The sequence below is a fragment of the Rhipicephalus microplus genome, chromosome 10, assembly GCF_043290135.1.
Source record: "Rhipicephalus microplus isolate Deutch F79 chromosome 10, USDA_Rmic, whole genome shotgun sequence".
Taxonomy (NCBI): Eukaryota; Metazoa; Arthropoda; class Arachnida; order Ixodida; family Ixodidae; genus Rhipicephalus; species Rhipicephalus microplus.
The window spans coordinates 32,364,395-32,391,182 of record NC_134709.1 but is presented as its reverse complement, the minus strand read 5'-3'; the positions used below and the strand labels follow the sequence as shown (position 1 = coordinate 32,391,182).

Here is a 26,788-nt window from a genome sequence, read left to right as displayed (position 1 = left end):
CGGCAATTTGACGATGCTGAAGATGCAAGACTGGAGTGGCTCGAGGTCACGCTACCCATGTACTTGAATGAACTGAAAAAAAGCTGTCGAAGTCAAAAGGAATTTTTAACAAAACAAACGTATGAAGCATTCCTCCTGACCACATATTCTACAGTTGCCTGTATCAAGTTTCTACTCAAAGAGGAGAAGTTCTTCTTTGTGCTCACTCGTAAGTTTAATAGTGACCCCATTGAGTCGCTGTTTCGAACACTGCGGATGTCCTCTGGCTGCAATGACATGCTGAATGTTCGTTCTGTTTTGCAAGGGCTGGAGAAAGTTTTAAAAACTGGACTTGCCGCATCCAGCATGTCATCAAACGTTGCACGCAGAAAATGTGCCCTAATGTCAACAGGCACATGGCTCGCTGAAGCTTCTTCGCTAGCACAGCAGCAGCCTCAGCTACAGAGAGCTACATGTGCTTTGCAACGGATCAACGCAACAGTCTTGCCTCAGCACTTGCCGTCACTTGAGAATTCTGTAACTGTTTATGTTGGGGGCTATATTGCCCGCGTCATAAACGAGCACATGTGTTGTGGAAGTTGCACTGCAGTCTGCACAAAGCCAGCGTGCAATCAACCTATCTTGCAGTTCACTCGCAGCCAGGACCGAGGTGGACTACCTTACCCGTCAGACCAGTTGACGTGCTGAGGGCATTTGCGGATCGTGCTCTGAAAGACAATCCGACTCTAAAAAAGCCATTTTCTACCCTGTTTAAGTAGGCTGTACCAGCACTGTGTGCTTCAAACCTGCCCAAGTGCAAGGAGATGGATGACACTCACAGAGCTAAGCTCATGGAGCTGATATCTGTTTGGTTTTTGCGGCCTCTGCTGGTGAACTATGCATTCTCTGTCAGTGACAAGCATGGTGCTTTCAAGTACGTCGCGAAAAAGCCCTTGTCAAGAAAATATGCAAAACTGTGAGGCTACCGAAAATAGAGGTACTTACAAATAAATGTTCCTTCTTTTTGCAAAATGTATTCGTATCGAATCAATTGGGTTCATTTTGCAGAATATAGAGCTGCTATGCATGGCAAGTCAACGTTGGAAATTCATGTACATCATGTCCAAGCATGTAGGTGTGTGCGTACGCGGCATGTTTTTGGTATTCATTTAGCGAGGCGTTCTTCGCTTGCGGCTAGTACGTGAAAGCTGGCAACCAGATCTCTGAAACACTCGGTAACATATTTCAGCGATTACAGCCACGATATATTGAGGTTTCAGCACAGAACATTAAGGATTTATTATGTTTATTTTGAGCACGGAGCCAGAACCACGGTGGTTGCGGCACGTAACGAACTCCAAGACCCTGTTTAGGCGGCGGCACCTGGTGGCGAGACGCCGCACTCGCGCCGACGGAGTAGTCCCATTGTTCTCTTCCGCTTTTACCGGGCACTGAAAGTTATAAAGGAGGCACTGCATACACATTCAGTCGCGTTTGCGTTGCCGCCATTCGCTCAATCTGTTTTCTGTCGTCCTCCAAAGGTAAGATATTTGTCTCGTATTCGTGTCGAACAACTCTACTGTGACACACGGGTACTCTGCCGTCGTTTAGCAATAAATTGATTAGGTGAATACTGTTGAGCAGGTGCCGGAGAGCCTTGCGGATCGCCGTGAAGTCGCCTAGTAAATCGTGCTCTTGTTAGATGTTTGGAGTGAACGTATACGTTATTTTGAGAGGTTATATTATTGCGTTCCCAGGCCGCGATTTCCACGCCGCTATTGAATTCTCCGGTGCATCATTATTACGTCATAATACCGTGTAATTGATGCCTTTGGTGAGCTTGTGCTGTTGAAAATGTCTTCCATGATTATTTTCCATCGTGAAGGGTTGTCGCTCACTCGTTTCGTGCGTTCACTTACTTGATACCTTACTTCAATTTAGTTAAGTAGTTAAGAGAATCAGTGAGTTTGGTGCGTTGCATCTGTCTTTTCAAAGCCGACAACTTCCGAATGTTACTGGCCGCAACACGAGGCCGTGAGCTGAGACATTCCCACTGTGAAGAAAATAGAAAACGGTGACGTTTGTAGGGAATACCTCCGTCACTGTAGTATGCGCTTAATCGAGAAGTTTGATAGGTAACGAGGCTTATTAAAAAAAAAAAGAGCACTGGCTTCAACACTGACTGACTGAAACACATGCTTCAACACTCATTGACTGACTGACTGTTACAGTGATGAAATGCGCTGATAGTACTTGCGTGTGGTTGTTCCATTCAGTTCTCGAACCCGGGTTGCGTGAACCATTTTGCGAATTCTTGTGAATAGACCTCTACCGGGGTACGTTACAGCGTGACGTCACCGATGCACGTGCAAGGCGGTGGTTGGCAAAACACTCCCGCCAGTGGCTGAGTGGGGTGCTGTTGCTCGGTACTTGGGGCATTGTTTTTTTTTTAGAGCTTAATGTTAATCTCACAGTGGCAACATTAGCTGTGGCATGTGTCAGAGAACGTCTAGGTGTGTGATAAAGTGCGTGAGGAAATATTCCCCCCCGTTGGCTATCCCCCCCGTTCCCCCCCCGTTGGTTTATCTACGAGAAGTGAACACATGTGGCGGCCTGTGCGAGGAACAGCGGCATATTCTTTGAAAGTGTGCAGTGTTGACTGTGGCATGTAGTGTGTGTTGAAAGGCATCGACAATATTGATTCAACTTCACGGACGGTAAAAGTGGGAATATTGTGCATGGTGTGTGCAAGTGTGAATAAAGCGATGCGTCCTGTTGGCGAAAACACTAGTATTCGTTGTGGTCCGGTTTTAGTAACCGATTGTCGATGGAACTTTACGATCTGACATTGTAGTCAAGGTAAAAATACATTGGACGCGATCATCTGTGAGTAGGTACATCTCAGCTTATGCGCGGCGTGCATAAAAATAAAAATGCATGATCTCCTGGTGATATATACGACTACGCATGAGCTATAAGCATGTTGTAGCGTTGCCGAATCTGCATATATGCTTCACCACGGCTATAACTCGTAATATCGGATACCTGATACGTGTTAATTGAAACAGCGGAGATTTTGGTTTCTTATCTATTTTGTACTTATACGGCTCGATCCTTATTAAGTGACAATGCGCGTTAGAAGTTTGTGTATCAGGCCTAAAGGAGCGATGGATACGAACACACGTTATAGGTGTCAAATGCAGCAAGGTAACTGTGCCAGATAATATTGTTACGTAAAAATGACACGAGGTGTGTCTATTTAAAATCTATATTCAAAATGATGCGTATGGCGTCGACTAAGATGGAAGCAGCACGCGCAACCGACAGACCACTTCCTCGTTGTCGTCTTTTCACCGCTGATACATCAGCTACGTAGCATCACCCCCCCGGCGGTAAAAGCGCCGTCTCGGTGCACATTAACTACGGTCTTCAGTAGGCAGGTGGTAAGGTTTTAGCCTGCTGACGTGCACAACATCACTGGGTGTGGTTGCAGGCAGGCTTGTGGTCTCAGATGCAAGAATGATCTCATAGGTGACGTCGGTTACCTGGCGGATGATACGGTAAGGACCCATGTAGCGAGACAATAACTTCTCTGATAAGCCAACTCGACGAACTGGGCACCACAGGAGAACAAGAGAACCGGGTGAGAAGTGAACGTCAGCATGCCGGCTGTCGTAGATGGCTTTCTGGGTGGCTTGCGAAGCCGAAAGTCTAGAGCGGGCGATCTGACGTGCGTGGTCGGCACGATCAATAGCGTCGCGTGCATATTCGGTTGACGTCGTTGTAGTGGTTGGAAGTAAGGTGTCGAGTGGTAGCGTCGGATCACGGCCATAAAGCAAATAAAAGGGTGAATAACCAGTGGTGTCGTGGCGCGAAGAATTGCACGCGAAGGTCACGTGAGGTAGCGCCAGGTCCCAGTCATGGTGGTCGGAGGACACATACATCGCGAGCATGTCCGTTAGGGTCCGATTTAGCTGTTCAGTAAGGCCATTTGTTTGGGGATGGTAAGAAGTGGTCAGCTTGTGGTGCGTCGAGGAAGAGCGCAGAAGATCGTCGATCACACGGGACAAAAATGCGCGGCCACGATCTGTGAGTAATTGGCAAGGAGCGCCATGCTGTAGGATGACGTCGTGGAGCAAAAAGTCCGCAACGTCAGTAGCGGTGCTGGTGGGGAGCGCTCGAGTGATGGCATACCTAGTCGCGTAGTCTAAAGCAACAGCGACCCACTTGTTGCCCGATTTCGACTCTGGAAAAGGACCGAGAAGATCTATACCAACACGGAAAAAAGGTTCGGTTGGGATGGCGATCGGTTGAAGAAGTCCAGCCGGGGGCGCAGTAGGTCGCTTCCTACGTTGGTATTTATCGCAAGAGGACACGTAACGGCGAATGGACCGGGCGAGACCGCGCCAAAAGAAGCGGCGACGCACGCGGTCGTACGTCCGAGATACACCCAGATGACCAGCAGTTGGTTCATCGTGAAGCTCGTGCAGCACAGTTGAACGCAAATTTTTCGGCACGACAAGAAGAAGCTCAGGGCCATCTGGCTGGAGGCTACGACGGTACAGCGTGCCATTCAGGAGGACGTACATGCGAAGTGACGTGTCGTTCGGAGCAGATTCGAGACGGTCAATAAGTTGTCGCAGAGAAGCATCACGGCGTTGTTCATCACCAATCTGAAGAAACTGGGACATTGACATGACGCTGAGGCTAGGCTCGATGTCTGGTTTGTCGGGCTGATCAACAGGGTTGCGGGATAAGCAATCGGCGTCCAGATAGAGACGTCCAGACTTATAAGCAACCGAGTAGGAATACTCCTGCAGGCGTAATGCCCAACGACCAAGTCGTCCAGTGGGGTCCTTCAGAGAAGAAAGCCAACACAGCGCGTGGTGATCTGTGATGACACGGAAAGGGCGGCCATACAAGTAAGGACGGAATTTCGAAACCGCCCAAACAAGAGCGAGACATCCCGTTCTGTTATAGAATAATTGCGGTCAGACTTAGAAAGCAGACGGCTCGCGTACGCGATTACACGGTCGTTGCCCCACTGAATTTGCGCCAAAACTGCACCAATTCCGTGACCACTATCGTCAGTTCGCACTTCTGTGGGAGCATCGGGGTCGAAATGTGCAAGAATAGGAGGTGTCGTTAGAGCGGTGATTAGCTGAGAGAAGGCGTCAGCTTGAGGAGGGCCCCAGGAAAATGGGACGTCTTGTTTGAGAAGGTCGGTGAGTGGCCGTGCGAGTGCCGCAAAGTTTTTCACGAACCGGCGAAAGTAGGGGCAGAGGCCCACAAAACTGCGAACATCATGGACAGAGCGTGGGACTGGGAAGTTTGTTACAGCGCGTACTTTCGCCGGGTCTGGCCGTACGCCGGCAGCGTCAACAAGGTGACCAAATACGGTAATCTGGCGAAGACCGAAGTGGCACTTGGAGGAATTGAGCTGCAGGCCGGCCCGTCGAAATATGGATATAATGGTCAAAAGGCGTTCAAGGTGGGTTGCAAAGGTAGGTGAGAAAATGATCACGTCGTCCAGGTAACACAAACATGTCGACCATTTAAATCCTTGTAGGAGCGTGTCCATCATTCTCTCGAAGGTCGCTGGAGCGTTGCAGGGCTCGAACGGCATGACCTTGAATTGGTAAAGGCCGTCAGGGGTAACGAAGGCGGTCTTTTCTCGGTCCATGTCATCTACAGCAATTTGCCAGTAGCCAGATCGAAGGTCGAGAGATGAAAAGAAGGTGGCGCCATGAAGGCAATCAAGGGCATCGTCAATGCGTGGTAGAGGGTACACGTCTTTTTTGGTAATTTTGTTGAGGTGGCGATAATCAACGCAGAAACGCCATGAGCCGTCTTTCTTTTTTTACTAATACCACTGGAGCTGCCCAAGGGCTCGTTGATGGTTCGATTACGTTTTTCGTAAGCATTTTGGCCACTTCTTTCTGAATCACTTCTCGCTCTGATGCTGACACGCGGTATGGCCGACGGTGAATGGGCGCAGAGTCACCAGTGTTGATTCGGTGAGTGACAATTTTAGTCTGGCCCAAGGGACGATCGTCGGTGTCGAAAATGTCACTGTATGAGGCCAAAACTTGGCAGATAGCGTCGGCCTGGTGAGGCGACAGCTCCGATCCAATCATTTTTCGAAACATACCATCGTCTGAGCTGGGTAACCGTGAGACTGCGCTTCGATCAGGAGCAGATACAGCGACAACACTGACATCGTCCTCTGTTATGGCAGTTAGCTGGGCTAGAAACATCTTGCAGGGCAACACTTGAGGGGTGAAACCAAAGTTAAGGAGCAGAAGTAACACACAGTTATCCGCTATGGTCGCGATGGTATAGGGCACAGTAACACTGCGCGTCAGCTGAACGTCAGTAATTGGCGTAACGATATAATCACCGTCAGGAACGGGAGGGGTCGATGACAAAAGACATGTACGTGACGGCTCGAGGTGGCAGGCGAACGAAAGTGGTTGGGCTCAAGCGGCTGGTGGGCTTTGCAGAGTAGTCGGCAAAGATTGGTAGATCAAGGCTGAGGGTACCAAACGAACAATCAATTAAGGCCGAGTGTGCCGAAAGGAAATCAAGGCCAAGTATGAGGGCAGCAGGTTAGCACGGCAAAAAGGACCACGGCGTTACAACCGGCAATGCTGACACGGGCTGTGCACATTCCGATTACTGGTACAGTACCGCCATCGGCAACACGTATTGCCTGCGTCGTAGATGGCATCATAATCTTTTGTAAGCGGCAGCGTAGAGAAGCGCTCATAATAGACAGGTGCGCACCTGTGTCAATGAGGGCGGTCACAGGAACATGGTCGACTTGTGCTTCAAGCAGGCTATGGTGCGTGGGAAGCGTCAGTAGAAGATTTTCGGTCGTCATCGGTATTGCAGCTTCACCTCTATAAGCTACAATATCTAGTTTTTCTGCTGCGGTCCTCCAGAGAAGCTCGGCAAGGAAAAGCGCCGAGGTGGCGGAGAGCGAGATTGGCGACGTAGCGGCGACGGGGAGCGAGAGCTGCGGCGACCGGACGAAGGGGCATCAGGGTAGCGACGACCGGGCAAAGGGGTGTCAGTGGAAGGCTCGTAAGATGACGACGAATAGAAATTGAAGGGTGTGGCGTCTGAACGTCGAGGGCTCGGCGGATGCATGAGCGCCGAGGTAGAGAAAGTCTGACGTGGTTGGTTTGACCAACGGCGGCGGCAATAGCGAGAAACGTGCCCAGGCTGGTGGCAGGAAAAACGAATAGGTCATTCCGAAGGGTTACGGAAGGGCATTGTTGGAGGTGAACGGCGAGCGTGTCCTCGGGAGTAGGACGGGATTTCAGGGCGAGTCAGGGGACATGCTGAGGGAAGTCCGAGGTTCGCAAACTCCTGCCTCACCACAGCTTGTATTAACGCCACTGACGGCTGTTGTTGGTCAGAGGCGAGCGTTGCGAAAAGGGGTGGCTGAAGAGGAGCCGGACAGGCGGCTTCGATTTCTCGACGAACAATACGTGTGACGTTGTCATACGTGGGGGACTGGCGGGCGGCTTCACATGATGAGGTCGAGGCCTTGTTGGGCAGCCGGGTGAATCGCTGAGTAATACGGCGGCTCTTGGCTTCTTCGAACCGCCGACACTCTTTAATGATGGCGTCGACAGTGGCAACGTTGTTGTAAACTAGTAGATTAAATGCGTCGTCTGCTATGCCTTTTAGCACATGGGCCACTTCCTCCGACTCACTCATGTGTTTGTTAATCTGGCGGCATAGGGCGATGACGACGTGAATGTATGCGACGTACGACTCCATCGACGTCTGTGCACGGGCCGCCAGTTGATTCCGCGCTGCGATCTGCCGCCCAATGGTGTTGCCAAAAAGGTCGCGGATCATTTCTTTAAAGGAGTCCCAGCTCGTAATCTCCGCTTCGTGCGTCTCGAACCACACACGCGGTGGGCCATCGAGGTAAAAAAGCACATTGGCAAGCATAAGAGTCGGGTCCCACCTATAGCTTGCGCTGACCCGTTCGTAACGGTTTATTCATTTGTCGACGTCAACGCCATCCAGACCGGAAAATACACTGGGATCACGAGCAGGAGGTAGAACGGCGTATGTAGAAGTCACGGTAGGGGCAGGTGGCGAAGACGATGGTTGTTCAACCTGTGGCATGGTTGGACCTATGATGATGCGGCCGTTGCGGAGCTTCGTGATGAACACGGGGAAGTACCCAGCACGTCCACCACAAAGATGTTACGTAAAAATGACACGAGGTGTGTCTATTTAAAATCTATATTCAAAATTATGCGTATGGCGTCGACTAAGATAGAAGCAGCACGCGCAACTGACAGACCACTTCCTCGTTGTCGTCTTTTCACCGCTGATACGTCAGCTACGTAGCAATATCATACAATATTAGGATGTCGGGTTTTACATCACATAAATTTTCACTGGGTTATTGAGAAACGCAGCTGTAGAACTTCACTTTGATTTTCACCAGGATATGTTAACCTCAGCCTAACCCACGGCAAGAATTTTTTTTCTCGTTCATTTCCCATGATACTTTTGGGGAACGAGTGAAAATCTTATCAGTGACTTCGCGCACAGCAGCTCAAAACCGTGCTGCCGCCAATGCTGTACCTCGTTTAAAACTGCATTGCACGTGCCACAATAGATATTGATTAAGTTTACATCCATGCCATGCAAATATTTCTCAAAGTGCCAGTAATGGTGTACATTCAAAACTTGCTGTCGAAAAAGATCATATTTTTTATGTATGGCTGCCATCTACGTGGGTGAAGCCTACTGTGTGCTAGTCGCATCTCTCAGTACTCTAAACAAAGTTTCTCCATCCATCTAACTATGATGAGCAAATTCCCACACTATGAGCAGTGACCCTTCCGCGACGCCCTTCTTTCAAAAGCTGTGACGTTAGAACATGGCAATGTAGAAACTTCTGTCGAAAGAATGCAGACACGCAGCTCTGCTATGCATAAAGCGGGAGACACATGGTGCGAATTTGGATGCGAATCGCCAAACGGAGCACCGCAGTCCGATTTACTGCATGCGACGTTTTGGGACACATGGTATGGCGCCATCAAAATTTTAAGCTCCGCCTATATCATTGTTTCTAGCCCGCTATTATTTTTCTTCCTAATTGGCATCCACATCATGTCTCAAAAACACACTTATTTTTGTTTTAAAACAATACTTGCATTTATAAAAAGTGACTTTTTCTAACTGAATATGTAAAGTGGTGATAAACAATATTTAACAAACACAGAATATCTATCCTCTAAGTTTGGAAGACTGCGTGATGAAGTGCTGGCAACAGCGATCGAAACGAGCAACAACTAACAACGCAAACGGCAGGCCGCTGGCGTGTTGCATGGTGTGTTGTTGTAGTGCTAAGTGTACTTGTGCTGTTCATTCGAAGCCGCGCAATGTTGCCCCTGGACTGCCACTAAAGAAAAAAGTGCTCTTGATTCAAAAGCAGCAAAGGGAAAAAAGACGCAAGTGGTGGGTGAGGCCTTCATGGACAAAGCGTCACTCCGAGAGCGAGTTTTTTACGGCGGTAAGTAGCATTTCTTTTTATTCGGTGGTTATAAAAACGTGTCATTGAGTGATAACTGTGTTATTTTTTTACGCAATGGAGTGATGATATTCTGAACAGCTTTAACGTAGTGCGAAAGGACACAGGTAGGCGAAAAGGCACTTATGGCAACGTATCATGAACACTAAATTATTCTGGACCATGTACTCTTCAAAAGCATGCTGTCTACTTCTACTCAGAATACACCTTTCGTTAGTCTCATTGCTTTGAAAAATTCGCCGTATACTTGCACACTTATCTCTTTCTCGTAAACCACCACCACCACCACCCATTTCTTCCTTGCCGACTTTTCCCTGCAACCAGCCAACATCTGTAGTTGCCGAAAGCACCCCACTGAAGTAAAAGATATCGTCTGCCGCTGTAAACACCACGCCAAATGTTTCGTTCTGCGCACAGCGAGAAATTAAAACCAGCTGCCACCACACACCACTGCATGGACTAACATAAATATATTTCAAGACCCTGTCTATGATAACTTTAAATGCAGCACTTGTAATATATATTGTATTTCTCATGCAACATGTAAACGATTATGTTTATTTCTGGCATATTGTTCAGTTACATTTATTTTTGAAGTTTGTCTCAATGACAGAAAAACTTCAGTTGCATCAGAAAATTTTCTGCATTAGCTGAAAAGCATTTCTTTCTTCTCCAGATGCAGCGAATGTCGCAAGGCGACACCGAATATTTTCATAAGTATTATCGGATGCTGGCACATCAATTTGATTTCATTCTTCGGCTTCTCCAGAAAGACCTTGAAAGGAAGCATGATGTTAGGGAGCCAGTAAGCCCTGCTGAGCGACTGGCCATGACACTCAGGTAATATGGTGATATGTGTACTTTTGTTTTTCCCTGTGATTATTTTACTTTTTCATACAACTGTTACGTTGTTTTGCACAATGCAACCCATACCCCCAATTATGTGTTACACCGTGCCTTTCCGAATTCCATCACCAATTCTAATCAGGTGGGACCCACACATTACAGCCATGTATATTTGTTAGTTTCTACATGCGCCAGTGTTTTCAAGATATTTACTGTATACTCTTGCTAATGAAAAATACATTTGTATTGCAGATAGCTTTCATCTGGAGACCTCATCCAGGATATTGCACTTGCTTTCAGAGTTGGCATATCTACAGTGCGCATGGCTGTGAAGGTCACGTGCCATGCTCTTTGGATAAGGCTTCAGCCACTGTACATGCCCGTGACTATACTTTCTGGCACATTATTTACACGTAGTGCTTAGCGATTCTGCACAGTGTGCATCAGGCTTCAGGTTGAGCCTCATAGTTTCTCACTTGGTCTGTACATTCGCTATTCAACTTTCATACCATCCTTCAGTGCAGTGAGGCCATCTCATGCCACTTTGAATGATTCCTTGCTCAGTGGCCCTTAGGGAAGGCTTATTTAGTGCTTGTGCAGGGTTTACTCTGCATAGTTTGTGTCGATTACAGTCATGCGTAGCCCACCTATGACCCTGACTGAGCACGTCGCCTCACTTCTGGCCTGGGCTGGTTGGAAAATTATTGAAAAAGAAGCGTTTCTTTCTCTCTCTCCTTTTGTTCCCTCGTAAGCGACGCAGTCAACTCATTTTCTGAAAGCGTTGACAGCACATCGCAGAGCACGCCGTCGCAAGAGAGAGCTATTTTCAGCCCACATTGCAGCCAGATTCCATTGGTGTATCTGATATTGTGGCACTGGAGCATTGTAGTAAGTGGCTCATTTTACTATAAAGGCATACTAAAGAGAACTGTGCCATCCCTGTTTTTTAGTTATATTTGATATATTGCTACAAACAGTGTCTTAACAAGTGGAGGTGCTTTCTGGAGGAGCTGCGGCAAAGTTGGATACTTCAAACAGTTTGATTTCCATTGCAAAGAAAAACATAAATGTGATGAAAGATGGTAGACAGTTGCGAAAAAAAAAGACAGCGCCAGCGAACTGATTTATTAAAAAATATTTACAATCTTATTGCACTCTGCTTTTAATTTAATGCAATGCACCAGCTTGCCCAGCAATGCATTTTAAGGTAGACAGGCCCTTTAAGAGATGACTGTCCTAATGCTCATGAGAAACCAAAAGTGTAATACTCCATTTAAACTTTGCTAATGTGCAATGCTAACCACCATTGTAGGAACATCTTTGTGCTCTATGAACTCTTCTTCCATTTTTTTTTGTTAACACTCAGATTCCCACCAATGAAACCTGGCTCCATGTTGCTAAAGTTTTGGCCGTACGTAGCAGTTTCCAAATTGCATCAGTGCTGTTGACAGAAAACATGTTCAGATTAAATGTCCCAAGAACTCTGGCAGTATGTTTTTCAACTACAAGGTGTTTATAGTGGGAATTGCTGTTGCGAGATTGCAAAACCATTTTGAATGTCTGAATCGCATTCAATTTTGTCGTCTAATACTCCTGTCACACGACACGTGTAATGTCATTTGCAGTGAATGACTTTGAAAACGAATCTCATTGTGATCTTGCGTTCCGGGTGTACGCGGCTACGTGAAATGACATTCGAATTCGGTGTCAGTACTTACTCGCAGGCTACTATGATACCGAAAAGTTACAAATCGTGCATTTCGTTTACATAAAATTGTCCGGATGGTTGAAAATATACTCTCACGCGATAAAACAGCATTGGCAGAAAAAAAATCTTCATACCAAAGCAAGACTAAGTTGCACTAACAACTTGAAATCGGCAATATTTGGAACTAGCGCTCATGATTTTGTGACAGCGATTGATTATGATATGTGCGAACGAACGATAGTTACACCAGCTGCTGCGAATGAGGCATCAGAACCGACTGAAGCGTTTCAAGCTTGATATTAAAGAAAGATCACAGAAGACGAGGGATTTGGAGATGTGCCTACACGCCAATTTGTTTACATCGGCTGCTCTTTGGGCTTCACCTTTGTCAGTGAATAATAGAGAAATGGGGTGCTTCCCAAGAAAGGAAAATCGGTTTGAAATCACTCTCCCTAAACTGGTGCCCAATATGTGCGTACGTATTCTACTTGCGAGTAACGTGGCGACATTGCACGAAAACAACAGCGAGTGTGTGTAAACGTGGCTAAAGTCTGAGCCTGAAAAAGATAATATAGCTGCTGAAATTACTTGCACAATCATGTTGCACGTTAAAAAGTTGACTGAAGTATTACCAACATTTATTAAACATCGTTTACGTTTGCTTTAAGATGTCAATTTTGTGAAGTGCCTGTTGGCAAAAGAACACATGTCGCGCTTCCTTGAGTTCAGTGAACACATTCAACAAGCGAATGTCATTCACCATGGCCATATAGCAGCTACAAAAATCACATTAACTCCTTATGTCTTTTGCAGCAAATGACATTACAGGTGCCGTGTGGCAGGGGTATAAGACTGTTACTTAAGAGTGTCAATACTTGACTCTTATACCCTCCATACTGGAGGTGTTAATGTCATTTGGTAACGTAATAAACCAAGTTGACTATAACACCAGGCACCGTCATCATTTACCCAAAGTGGCTAGACAAAACGCACGTTTCTAGTCCGGCCGTGGCATGTGTTTGTTTACACTATGGCCGACCATGCCATCGGCTAGAATCGAGTAGTCTCTGTACCTCTGAGGTTGAGAGTACAAACATTTTGCGGCAACCTTCCACACAACTGCTCTCGTGAAGATCACAGATGCCTTAAAAAAACTCAAAATTATTAGCGTGCTTGCATTATTTCTTCTTAAATTGAGAATTTTAAGCGCCACATAGTCAGTAGCATAATCTCATTAAGTTGTGAATGTCATTAAGTTTGAATGACAATAAAACGTCCAGTGTGGCAGTGGTATTACCTGCACTATTAGATAAGGCAACTAGTTGTATATAAGTAACATATACTCTGTGTGTATGTCATGGTTCTTAATTTTTGCTTTGATAACTTTGTTTCATAGCATATGCTCATTTTCATAGACGTGAAAGTTAATAATGGTGTCAAGTAACAAAATGTGGGTATGCTCACGGCATTGTGTTGTCCATCACACAATGCTATAAATGTGCGGTTCTCTATAGTTGTTCACCAAAATAAAGTGTGTACAGTGGTAAAGCAATCCCGTTGCCTAATCATAGAATAATGTACAGGTATTTGAAACATCTGAAGCATTGAATCTTTTTTATTTTTTCAACACTGCTGTGAAAGTTTATTCTTTATGATGGAATTACTTGCTCAAGGTTTCTTGATACCATAAAGCAGAAATGATTAAACAACTATTAACCTGCTTCTAGATTCTCATGCATTCTAAAGATAACTTGTTTATTGCAGTGCACTTACTCCATTGTGCTGCAGGCAGTCGTTGACTGCAATTACAAATTTGTCATGGCTGATGTGGGGGCCTATGACAAGCAGAGCGATGGAGGCGTTCTGGAACAGTCAAAGCTTGGCAAGCGGCTTCAACAAGGAAAGCTACAGCTGCCAAAGGACTTGCACCTTCCAAACACAAGACTTCCGGCTCCTTGTGTGTTTGTTGGGGACGAGGCCTTTCAGCTGAGGACTGATTTCTTGAGGCCATACCCAGGACGTGGTCTGAATTCAAGTGAAAGAGTGTTCAACTACCGCTTAAGCAGAGCACATTCAGTTCATATAAATTGAAGCTGCATGATTGCTATATTTGCAGTCACAGAACATGTAAAATTTATTACTATCCTATAGTGCCAACATCATACAAGTAGTCAACATACCAAATTGTTTGTACTTTATTTTCAGCTGCCATATTTACTAGAATTTTATGCAAGTTTTTTTCTCAGATTTTTGCTTTCTGAAGTCAACCACCCTTGCATTGTGGTCGAATGCCGAAATGAATATTTGTGTTTCCCGGATGCACAAAAAGTCTCCTCTTGCGCTACAGTACAGTAAATGCTGTAATTTGTTATCATAAGATGTCTGAAATCTAGATTGAAGATATAACATTTCAGTCATCCTAGTCTTCTATTTTGTTATCAGATTTAACATGTTTACCTGGTCGAGAAAAACAGTTGTTACATCATTGTGCTGATGTCATTCAAATCGCTCATGCTCTAAATCAAGGGCATTTCTACTAGAGAAGAGCTTCTTTATGCAAGCCCATGTTAGGAATATACTAAGAAGGTATGGTAGGGAGATTGATCAACACCAAGCACACAGGTGTGCTCAAAGCCATTTAAGATGGTGCCTAAGACCTCACCTTCTACTAATGTGCAGACTCTTTTCTATCATTGTTTCTCTGTGTACGCTAAACAATATGGAATGATTTTTATAGCAAGCATGGCTAGATGGTTTGAATATATCCACTTCTTACCATATTCATAATTGTTTATCTCAAATTTTTGCACCAAGCAGCTTTTGCAGCATAAATATTACTGTAAAATGTGAGCACATTTTGTGACTGTTTTCAGTTCGGTCTTTTTCAATTGTGTCGAGAGATGTGAAAGCTTTGTGGCGTCAAAATGGCGTTGCGGAAGAACGAACCGAAACAGGCAGCGTGCTGCTCGTTCAGCTCCAGCGAATCAGTGGAGGCATAATTGAGTTTAAGGAGTGGATGCCATGAGAATCACGCCCCAGGACAACTTGTTTATCCTTGCTCACCCAATGAAATAAAAAGACTAAAGCAGGGCAGGCAGACACTAAATACAGTCTAAAATTTGATGGTGGAAAATCAAGTGCATGTGTTTTGTTGGGTAGAGCACAATAAAAATTTTTGCATTGAATGTACTTGGGTGCTGTGTAAAGGAGAGTGAATTAGTATTTTGCTTGTCCAGAGTTTTGTAGAGCTCAAAGTTTACATTTTAGACCTTTAATTGATAGAACTGATTACTCACAACTTTGTGGAAACATTTCTTGCTTTATTCAGGAGGTGTGCCGAGAATGCATTTGGCATTCTAGTCACAAGGTGGCGGATTCTCGAGAGAACAATGGGAGAGAGCCCAGCAAATGCTGAATGGAATTTCAAGGCCATGTGTGTGCTACACAACTTCCTCATGGATGCTTACACAGCAAGTGAGGACTCCTACTGCGGTCCCGGCTATGCAGATTTTGTGAGCCTCCTCGGGCAGCGGCGGAGTGGCCAGTGGCGACAGCAGCTCGTGAAAACACCCTTGCAACTGGCTCGCACTAAGGCCCACAACTTTGCCAAAATGGCAAGGTATGTCGGGGACCTCTATACGACCTTCAACAGTGCTGTAGGATGTGTTCCATGGCAGGATGCTGTGCTATGAAGAGTTTAAGCGCCAGACACATTGAAGCTCATTAATTTTTTAATTGTAAATTAAGATTTTCTGGTAATTGGAACGAAGCAACAAGGTTCACCTAAGCACCATATAATGTCAATTTCTGCGTAAGAGTGCTATCTTTATAAAAACCATTCGGTCGCAAAGTAAAAACAAAAATAAAAATAAAACGGCTTTACTTTGGAACATTTAGATACGCACCTCAGCTACTTACATACTCACCATTTCTAGTGGGGTATTTGTTGCAGTGCGGCAAAGAGTCAGCACCGATATTGCCTCAGAGCATAAGTTGCCCCCTAGAAACTACTTGTTTACTTCTTTTTCATCTGCATACAACAACTAAAAAAAAATCCTAGAAAGCTCGCATATCTGTGCGACAAGTTCAGTGCCACTGTTTGCACTTATAGGCATATGCATCTTTTCTCTCATTCTGTTCGCCATGAAATGTGGGACAGTCGATAAGTTTAGTCTGGAAAGCGAAGTGGCTGACAGTGCTTGCCTTTACCTCGTATACGCACATGTTGCTGCACCAGTAGAAAAATAAAAACCTTGTAAGCGTTCAACAGAAAGCTTTTATCGATGGATTAAGACAATGCTACAACAAAGGTCAGGTTTTTTATGAGACGAACACTTTTTTTTTCGGAATAAATGTGACCACTGCCTTCTGTCAGTCAATAACAATGCCACACAAATGCTCAAGACTGTAAAAAAAATGATGAAATTCTCAGTGACATTAAACAACAATAAATATAAAGCATGCTGTTTAATAATAATAAGCACACAGTTGCTACGACAACTCCTTTTAAGTGCAGTGTAAGTACCAAAGTGTCACAGTTTATGTGATAGTAATAATAAGAATACCTTTTATTTCTTCAAATAAAACAGTACATATGACTAGGCCTGCCAAAGCCAATTGGTGGCTTGAGTGTGTTACATAGTAATATTTTTATGTAAAGATACCATGGTCAAATAAACACAACTAAGGCTCATCGCATGATCGATAAACTATAATGCCTGTACACCTACCAAAAGCACACAAATGCATAACCTAGAGTTTTTTTTTTTACAACCAAGTGTTGTAAAATGCTGCATTCATACAGCATTCAATAGTCCTCATGTTTGAGAGAATGCCAAGAGCATTTTGCGATGTGCTTGAAACCGAAAGCGGCACCCACAGTGAAATTATTCTGGTGAATGGAGGGTACGACGTCAATTAACGACACTCGGGAAAGTTGAACTCGCTGATCTTATTACAATGCATTAGTAGCTGAGCAAGACCAAATGCTTTCGCATGTCATTTTAGGCATGCGTTTCAGAAGATGCAGCATGAAAGTTGCTAGGATAGGGACTATCGGCACCTGCCGTTGAGTTGACAGACGAGGAGTGCCTGGCTTACAAGAAAAAAATCAATGAGCTTCAAAACATACATTCATGAAATTTATTTACAAATGCCACTCATTTTTACTGCAGACAGTTTTTTATTCTGTTGGCTGTAGTGGCTGTAAGGAGATCAACTCTTTAGGCAAACCCCCAGCCTCATAATGATTCACAATGTCCATCATGTGTATTTTACACAAACCTAATAAATGGGGTGGAATATTGTCCATATGTGTCGCTAGAGAAAGAAGAAAGTGCTGTGTGCCTGTAATAGATGTTTGTAGTTGTTTATCTATTTCCTCTAGGGCTGCGTCTCCATTGTCCTTTTTTTTTGTTGAGTGTTGCGTGTGACATTTGAAAAAGCGCATGTGTTTTGTTGTTAAAGCGCAGAAATAATAGTATCTTTTGAAGGAAGTGAATGAAATGAACGTGTCTGTGATGCTTGAGGTGTCTGTGTGTCGTCGACCATATCTAAAAGCATTTGTGTTGGCGATTCGCCACAAAAACTGGCTTGCTCTTGGCCCAGAATCTCTGCCATGGAGTCATCGTCCATTTTGCCCACGTTGCTGGTGGTCCTACAAGAAGGCATAGAGTAACGTAAATCACGATTGCTTTAACATTACAATACATATTAAGGTACTCGTTTATGGTGTTGTTGCAGCCAATGGCTGCATGGTACATTTATTTTTCTTATTCACTTTGGCGACACACAAACTTACAGGTCAACCGTAATGGTTTTGAGATACAGTGGGCTCGCACTAATAGGAACCTGCAGGAACCGAGAAAATATGTTGCAATAAACAGTGGTTCCGTTTACTGAGAGGTGAACATGGGTGCCGAATACAAGCTCGAAACCAAGTATCGCAGATGCAATAGTTCCATTTAACAGATTTCCATTTACTGAGAGTCTACTGTATCTTGAGGCAGTGATGATGACGCACTGGTTTGTGGGGTAGTGTCACTGGCACACGCTGCTTTATTGTAGCTACAACAATGTGCATGAGTTGGCAGTGACAGCTAAGATTATAAATTTACCGATTGGTGTGAATTCCTGCTATCTGCAATCACAGTCTCTTACTAAACACTAACCATACTCATTTTGCATCACTAGTTTACTACTACCACGAGTTCACAAATTAAGACACCTTTGACATTCACTGCTCTTTCATCGTGATACTTTACTGTGCTGAATCTGATGTCTAACCTGTGCACTTGAAAATAAAATTGTATTAACTTCTTATTATTAATTATCGGTCTTTTTCAACTTTAATTTGAATGTAGTTATTGTAATGCGTTAATGCACTTTCACCTATTCTCACAGTTCAGCATTTATTGCTATGGTTGTATAGATATTTTGTGAAATCGCTGCCATCTCTCAGCCATCTTGTGCATACCGCCATGTTAGAAGCTCAGAGTGGCTCAGTCCACATTTGTTTGTGTATGCATATACGTAAGGCCTATCGATCTGAGGTGTGTATTGGCTGATAATTACAATGTCGACGTAATGCGGAGTCTCTTGCAGCACACCTTCACTGTGATCTGCAGCCTTTATTTTTAGTTTCACTTTAGTATCTGCTGTATAATTCACTGGAATGTCTTCAATGTTGTGATGGTAGTTTGTTTCATTTTAAAAGTAACGCAAAGAAATATGCAGAAAATAGTGCTAATTATGTATGTGTTACTTTACACGTACAGTGAGTATACTAGCCAAAAATAGGGCATGAGAATCTGCTATGAGCTACTTTAATTTCTATCATACTAAGCACACAGTTAATACATGTGAGTGATGGGTTAGTGACGTAGACCAAGATTTCCTTGTTTTCCAACTCTAAAGCATGAGCATTATGGCACCTGTCAGCTGGTTCGAAAGTCTCGTGGGGCAAATGAAAAGATTATCTTACACACGTGGCTCCACAATGTCCCGCAGGAACAGCATTTGAGTGAAGTGCTTCCATGAGCTGACTGGCTCCCCAGCAGGCGCCCCACTCTTCTTTTTTGATTCGTGCAACTTCTTGCAAAACGTGTCTCTCAGATTGCGCCATCGTTTGGAAATGGCTGCTGTGTCAGCTGCAAAGATACAAGAGTACGGGAGTTAGCGGATAGCAACTGATAACCTAGCATTCCCTGCTAGAAGCAGCACCGAAGAAACTGTTGTTTAGTTTGTGCTTCAAGAGTACCTCTAAAGTATATTTTATTTTGCAAGCACCTTTGCATTTATGAAAGGTTGATAGTGCAAATTAAGTGCTTGTAACTGTGTACTACAAATAAATTATTGCAGCATAAATGTGAGAAAGCTTTCTATACGGCAATTAATAAGCAATTGCCATGTGCAAGCAAGTAAAAAGAACAATCACTTCACATTTTGTACCGAACGATGTCTTTAGAGGGAATTTACCGGGCAAACAGATTTCCCCTTTAGGCACGAATTATGATGCACTATTTTCAAGTGAATCAAATCTACAATGAATAATTTCAAGACACTCAGCATTAAATTTTAAAAAAGAAAATGAAGCAATATGGTGTTTATTGTGAGTTTCAGTGATTAGTCATAGTTACTTTGGAATAAAATGTTTCATTCGTCTGCTGTGAGTTGTTTTATTTTGGCATAAAAACAATCCAAGTTGTAGACTACAACTGTCTGTAGAATTAGTTTGTGGTTACATTCAATTCGAAAAAAAAAACCTTGATATTAGTTCTGGATTGCTGCCACGTCGAACGACATCGAACATTGTGTTTTCACTAAAGCGATCGGCTGCAGTCCTACGCAGCACACAAGATGTACTGGCAATGCAGGAGGTTCAATTCGTCTAATGAGCCATGTATGCTGTACTCTTTTGGCCACAAGTTGATTAAGAACGGCAAAAATGCACTGAGAATGAATACGCCAAGAAGGCCTGCACATGCACACACATTGTTACCATTATTGAACATGAATTAACGTGCCCAGTTGTCTTCCTTGGTGAGCCACAAGTTGACAACTAGCGAAAACAACTGGTAACAGAGCTGCCGCCGCTGATGGGGATATAAATAAAAATGTTCCTCTTAGGGTGACGCAAAAACACGCACTGGGTAGGCGCAAACATGCTTTTGTGTGTTCTATTTTAGTGCGCAGGTATTTTCAAAAGGTGCTCGTTCAGATACACATGCAAATACCAGCCTATAGACATTGCCTCGCCGTTGCCGCTTTTCTCATTGCTCTGCGCAACACACGAGAATCAAAAAAGTATCTATGCAGCATTCCGCCGCTATAGCACAGCAATATTAAAATTGTATATACACGCGGCAGTCGTGAACAAACTCGCAGACAAGAGGATACGGCGCCAGTAGTAGAGGTTACGTTTTTTTTGGGAGGAGGGGCGGAAGAGTTCGTAAATGTGCGTATTGTTCATTAGTGAAATACTAGTGATATAGTAGCAACTCGTGCTGGGTGGCACAATCACACCTAGAAATACTGGTATGGTACTCACCCTGTGCTCCAGCTAGGCCTATGCTCGTCGCGACGGCAGTCCACGCAGCCGTTCGCGCATCGATGTTCTTGTAGGCCGCCCGCCACTGGTCCCAAAGCACTCGCTGCTCATGAACTAGCGATATGAGTAGATAATTTTGCGCCGCGTCTTGACTCATGGCGAAAAAATATACGTGCGCACAGTTGAAATGAAGACAAAATGGCGTCCATGCAGCTTGTACTGGGGAGATGGAGTGGGAAGCTGACGCCATGCGATGCAGCGCTGCCATTGGCTGTGGCCGACAGACCGCCGCAGTTACCGTGCGGCTACATTCAGCAAGTTGGATGCACGCGCGGCGTGCGAATCGTCGCCGCATTCTGTCGGATGCGGCTGTTGGCACGAACAGCCGTACGGAATCGCATACGAATTCGCACCATGTGTCTCCCGCTTGAAGATGCCGCCGAAGGAGCTTTCTTGCCAACCAGCACCTGCTGCAAGAGAGGGTGTAGGGGGCGGGGTGCCCGCAGTGACTTCACACACAAAGAGGGAGACGTCTATTGCCAACGCGCATAGCTGAAGCGTAGCAAGAGGGGAGGGGTGTTCAACAATTTTTGCCCAAGATATTGAATTTCGATTGAGTATATACATTGACATACATTCAAGCACACGCACGGAGATACATAAATTTTCTTTGATTGACACCTCCCATCCTTTTCCTCGAAAAAATTTCTGGCTACGCCCCTGTATCTTAGCATGGGGATTTGACTTGCTCTTTTCTCTCCCAGTGTACACGCAGCCCTCGATGGAGCAAAGATTGAAGAACATTGGAAAAAGAAGTGGCATTGAAAATGGAAGTAACACTGGAAGAGGAGCTTCTGAAGTTGACAAGATAAGGTGAGCTCTTACGTTTCAAGAGGCTTCTTACTATATTACGTGTCCTGGTGAAAAGAAAACTTCAAAACAATACGAATACTCGCTCTCTATCCCCAAGGTTGTTGCTAAAGAAAGATTAACTGCGAATATCTTTTGTGTGCTGTTGATGTATGATTTTGCAACTGCAATTGAGAATATGCATCATAATAAGGGACTGAAGCTTAATAGCAACACAAAAGAGAAAGTTCTTGTGCCGCCGATAACCGTGGCATTATTAAAAAAAAAAGTTCGCGGGTTCAGTAACAGGTCATTCTCCTCCTCCTCCTCCTCATCATCATTATTATTATTAATATTTTATCTGGATACGCCGAAAGAAGAAAGATAGGTGGAAAGAAATAAAAATAAAATAACGCAGGCGTAAAAACAAATAGTCACGTTGAAGGGTGTGTAAATACACGGGGCCAAACGTGTCTTGTTCAAGAAAGCTAAAAACACGAGGCATCAAGCGGTGCACATCCTTGAAAAGTTAATAGAACTTTATAATAGCTAGACGTCACTGAAAGCAGACCTCAGCGCGGTGCTGACATGCCTTAAGGTGTTTCTTCTACTCGCAGGGGTTGTGCCAGCGAAAGTGTGGTGCAGGAGAAGCCGAAACGGAAGCGCACCCATGCCAGGAACCACACGTGCGAAGTGCGCGGCAAGGCCTTAACCACCCACGCGAGGCTTGAACGTCATCTGGCAACACACGCCGGGAAAAAGCCGTATGCCTGTCAGTGCTGCCCAGCAACTTTCGCGCAAAGAGGGGTCCTCTATACGCACTTTCTCACTCATACCGGAGAAAAACGTCACGGCTGTCCTAGATGCGGCAAAATGTTCACCAGGGAATCGAGCGTCAGCAGGCACCTCCGCGCACACACGGGCAAAAAGTCGTTCAAATGCAACCATTGCCCGGCCGAGTTCACGGATCGTTACAACTTGAAGCAACACTTGTTCGTGCACAGCGGCGAAAAGCCATATAAGTGCGAAGACTGTGGCAGAAGGTTCGCGCGATGGTGGACCCTTTCGTGCCACAACAGGACGCACACCGGCGAGAAGCCGTTCCCATGCGACTCGTGTCCGGCCGAGTTTTCCCAGAAGTGCGCGTTGGTCAGACACAAGCTTACGCACTCCGAGAAAAAGCCCTGGCAGTGCGACGTGTGCGACAAGACTTTCGCGCTAAAATCCCACCTGAGGCGCCACTCGCGAGTCCATACCGGCGAGCGACCCTACAAATGCAACCTCTGTCCAGCCACATTTTCCAGCCAGTCCGCCTTTATTTACCACACGCGGGGGCACACCGGAGAAAAGCCTTACGAGTGTGGTGCGTGCGGCTTGAGATTCCGGAGGAGTGACCACCTCAAGGTACACGTGATCAGAATCCACGGTGATCCAAGAGCTGGTGCGGGGGGGGGGGGGCGTTGCTTTCCAGGATCCTCTCATCGCGGGCCGGAAACCTGAAGGGACCGTCGGAAAGCGTCAACGGCCGGAGCCCGGAAAGAAGCTGAAGGCGCAAATCAAGACATCTGCACTGTAAACGATAATCGCGCGTGACCGAGTAGCAGTGATTCTCAGATGTCGTCGTGTTAGTCTGGAGAAACGGGCTTTCCAGTTACTCTACGACGTGTTTGCAAAACGTGCACAGCATGTTTTTCTTTTCAATGCATGAATTAAAAAACGTGTTTTTCAAGACAGTTTTCATGGCACGAATCGAAAATTTTTGCTCAAATTTGACCCTTCCTTCTATATCAAACGTTCTTCAGTATATCCGGACCCTCATTCAAAAGCCTGAGATTGGTCAAGAATAGCACCACAACTGTGTGAAATAATCGCTCATTATTCAGATCGTGAGTTTACGGTCGTGATAGCCTTAAACCGCTATCGCCGGAAGTCTGGTGTCGGCGTCGTCGGTTGCGAGTAAAAATCTACATTTTGTCCGTTTCAATATTTTGGACTTACAGCTTCGACTCAGGCGGGTGTATAGTGATGCGTCTGTTTGGAGAGAGGAATAAACGTCTTTATTTATAAAGGCATAGAGAAGGAGGGCGTGGGAGTAACCTCTAGTTTGGGGTCTTTAGGACGCTGCAGCATCAAATCGAGCCCGCTGTATCATAGCTCGGAAGACCTCGGGAGGTCCATCGCGGAGAGCATCGTCCCACACCTCCTCGTTACGTAAAAGGTGATGAAAAGCAGGTAAAGGAGGAAAGATATTCGGAGGGCACTCTATCGAGACGTGGAAGGTCGTGGGCAATTTTCCACAGGTGGTGCAACCAGTAGAACTTTTCCATGAAGAGATGCCAGAATGGGGAATGTTCTAGTCTGTAGCTGCCGTAATGTTATTGCCTCCTCTCGCAAGAAAGATGGCGGCGGGGCACTGTTGTCGTAAGTGATAAAAGGAACCCCCACTCCAAAACGGTCGCCTCGCTTTGCCGGGCCGCCCAGAGGGAAAGTTCGCGGGCAACAGCGTGTGCACATTGATTGCCCGGCGGAGAGGCATGACCAGAAGTCCAGAGTAAGTGAATGCGGAAAGTATTGTTTGACTCAGCGTGACCGAGAACTTGGTGGGCCGCTCTTGGGATGCCATGTCCTGAATGGGAGGCCCGACATGCCTGTTGCGAGTATGTCAATATGTACACCTCACTAAGAACTTGGATGGCATATCGTATTGCCACATCGACTCCAAGAATTTCGCAGTGAGATGAACGCGTCCCACGCATTGTAGCCGAGTGCTGCCGGGACTCGGTACCATCTAACACTACGGAGGAGTAACCTTCGAGAGTACGGGCTATGGCCGTGTAAAGAGTATGCGATTCTGGGATGTTTTCAGGCATTTGGCTGAAGTATCGTACGCATGATTTGCGCTGGCCTTTGTCGTGCCGGGGGTGCATGTTACCTGGTAAGGCACAAGCAGTTAAGTGCCAACCACTGGCACGTGTATGCACGCGCCTACGCATCAAAAGCGTCTAGTCGCGCCTGTGGAGGAAAAGGGCGCTCAACCACTTGCGCGCGTCAACCGCGTTGACGCCCACGGGTCCAATGCCGATGCACAATGTTGCTTGACCTTTTGGTTTCGTGCCTGTTTTGTGCAGTTCAGCACAGAACGGCACGTTCCTAACTGGAGCGGGTTTATTTGTTTTAGAGGATATGATAACACGTTAAAAATTGATAGTGCTTCACCCACCACTGTTTAGACTATTTTAGAAGTAGTTGACATGCCAGTGCCCAAAGTAACTACAGCGGCATGCACCAGAAATCAACATCGGTGCGTGCGCCGCTCCCGCGAATGAACATTCGCGTCTAGCATACTGTATGTCTATCATAGCCGTGTGGAGAGTTTTCCTTAAGGAGGGGGGGGGCAAAAGTTTGTCGCACTGCCCCCCCTTCTTGTAGGGGCTGACTTAGTGCGTCTCCCTATTATGTTAATATATGGAGTTGACATTGAGCTCCCCCCCTCTCCTCTCTTCGGTGAATGAGGGGGCGGCTGTCCCCCTGATAAGGTTTACAAACCACCGGGTTTCTATACCTGCACTACCAAATTTATTAACAATATCTTGAATATGCTGGTACCTTCAGTATATTTACACATCATAATTTATAGCACTCAACCTAATAATCACGCTTGAAACTTCATGATCTGACAGATTTAAGTCAATCATTAGACTACAATTGAGGCCAGAGTAGCAGGCTTTCGGTTGATGTGTGTGTTCAAAAATATTCTCTAATGCAACAAAGCACACCTGGTTCATATTGATACAACACATATTGGTCGTAACATAGGATTCAAATACTGCCTTCGGGCATTTTTCCATAGTCAAAATGTGCCCTAATGCAACTAACTGTGCCTGACACTTTATCAAGTGACAGATATTGGTCAAAATATATCAAACGAACCTTGTATGGAAGGCTTCTGGACGTTGTCTTTAGTCAAAGTATTCTCCAAAACGACAAACGAAACCCAACTGTTCATGAAGTCACAGATATCAGTCATAATATTAGAACTGAAACCTTAATGCAAGAGTTCTAAACGTTGTCCTTACTCAAAGTATTCTCTAAAACGACAGACGACACCCAACTGCTCATGAAGTCAGATATTGGTCATAATATTAGAATTGAAACCTTAATGCAAGACTTCTGGACGTCGTTCTTACTCATAGTATTCTCTAAAACGACAGACGACACCCAACTGCTCATGAAGTCACAGATATCGGTCATAATATTAGAACTGAAACCTTAATGCAAGACTTCTGGACGTTTTCTTTAGTCAAAGTATTCTCTAAAATGACAAACGACACCCAACTGTTCATGAAGTCACAGATATCGGTCATAATATTAGAACTAATACCTTAATGCAAGACTTCTGGACGTTGTCTTTAGGCAAAGTATTCTTTAAAACGACAAACGACACCCAATCGTTCATGAAGTCACAGATATCAGTCATAATATTAGAACTGAAACCTTAATGCAAGATTTCTGGACGTTGTCTTTAGGCAAAGTATTCTTTAAAACGACACCCAACCGTTCATGAAGTCACAGATATCAGTCATAATATTAGAACTGAAACCTTACTGGATGTTGTCTTTACTCAAAGTATTCTCTAAAACGACAGACGACACACAACTGTTCATGAAGTCACAGATATCGGTAATAATATTAGACCTGAAACCTTAATGCAAGACTTCTGGATGTTGTCTTTACTCAATGTATTCTCTAAAACGACAGACGACACCCAACTGTTCATGAAGTCACAGATATCGGTCATAACATTAGAACTGAAACTTTAATGCAAGACTTCTGGACGTTGTTTTTAGTCAAAGTATTCTCTAAAACGACAAATGACGCCTAACTGTTCATGAAGTAACAGATATCGGTCATAATATTAGGAATGAAACCTAAATGCAAGACTTCTGGATGTTGTCTTTAGTCAAAGTATTCTATAAAACAACAGACGACACCCAACTGTTCATAAAGTCACAGATATCGGTCATACTAGAACAGAAACTTTAATGCAAGACTTCTGGACGTTGTCTTTAGTCAAAGTATTCTCTAAAATGACAGATGAAACCCAATTGTTCATGAAGTCACAGATATCGGTCATAATATTATAACTGAAAAATAAATGCAAGACTTCTGAACGTTGTCTTTAGTCAAAGAATTCTCTAGAACGACAGACGACAGCCTACTGATAATGAAGTCACAGATATCGGTCCTAATATTAGAACTGATACCTTAATGCAAGACTTCTGGACGTTGT

General features: G+C 44.9%; 1 protein-coding gene across 1 annotated transcript; it reads left to right on the top strand.

The window, feature by feature from the left end:
* Positions 1 to 1,443: 1,443 nt before the first annotated feature.
* Positions 1,444 to 23,231, top strand: LOC119180888 (uncharacterized). Its single transcript, XM_037432026.2, has 3 exons — positions 1,444 to 1,520; positions 21,414 to 21,522; positions 22,116 to 23,231. The coding sequence occupies exons 2-3, from the start codon at positions 21,431 to 21,433 to the stop codon at positions 22,996 to 22,998; spliced, it is 975 nt and encodes a 324-aa protein (XP_037287923.2). The 5' UTR covers positions 1,444 to 1,520; positions 21,414 to 21,430; the 3' UTR covers positions 22,999 to 23,231.
* The last annotated feature ends 3,557 nt before the right edge of the window (positions 23,232 to 26,788 follow it).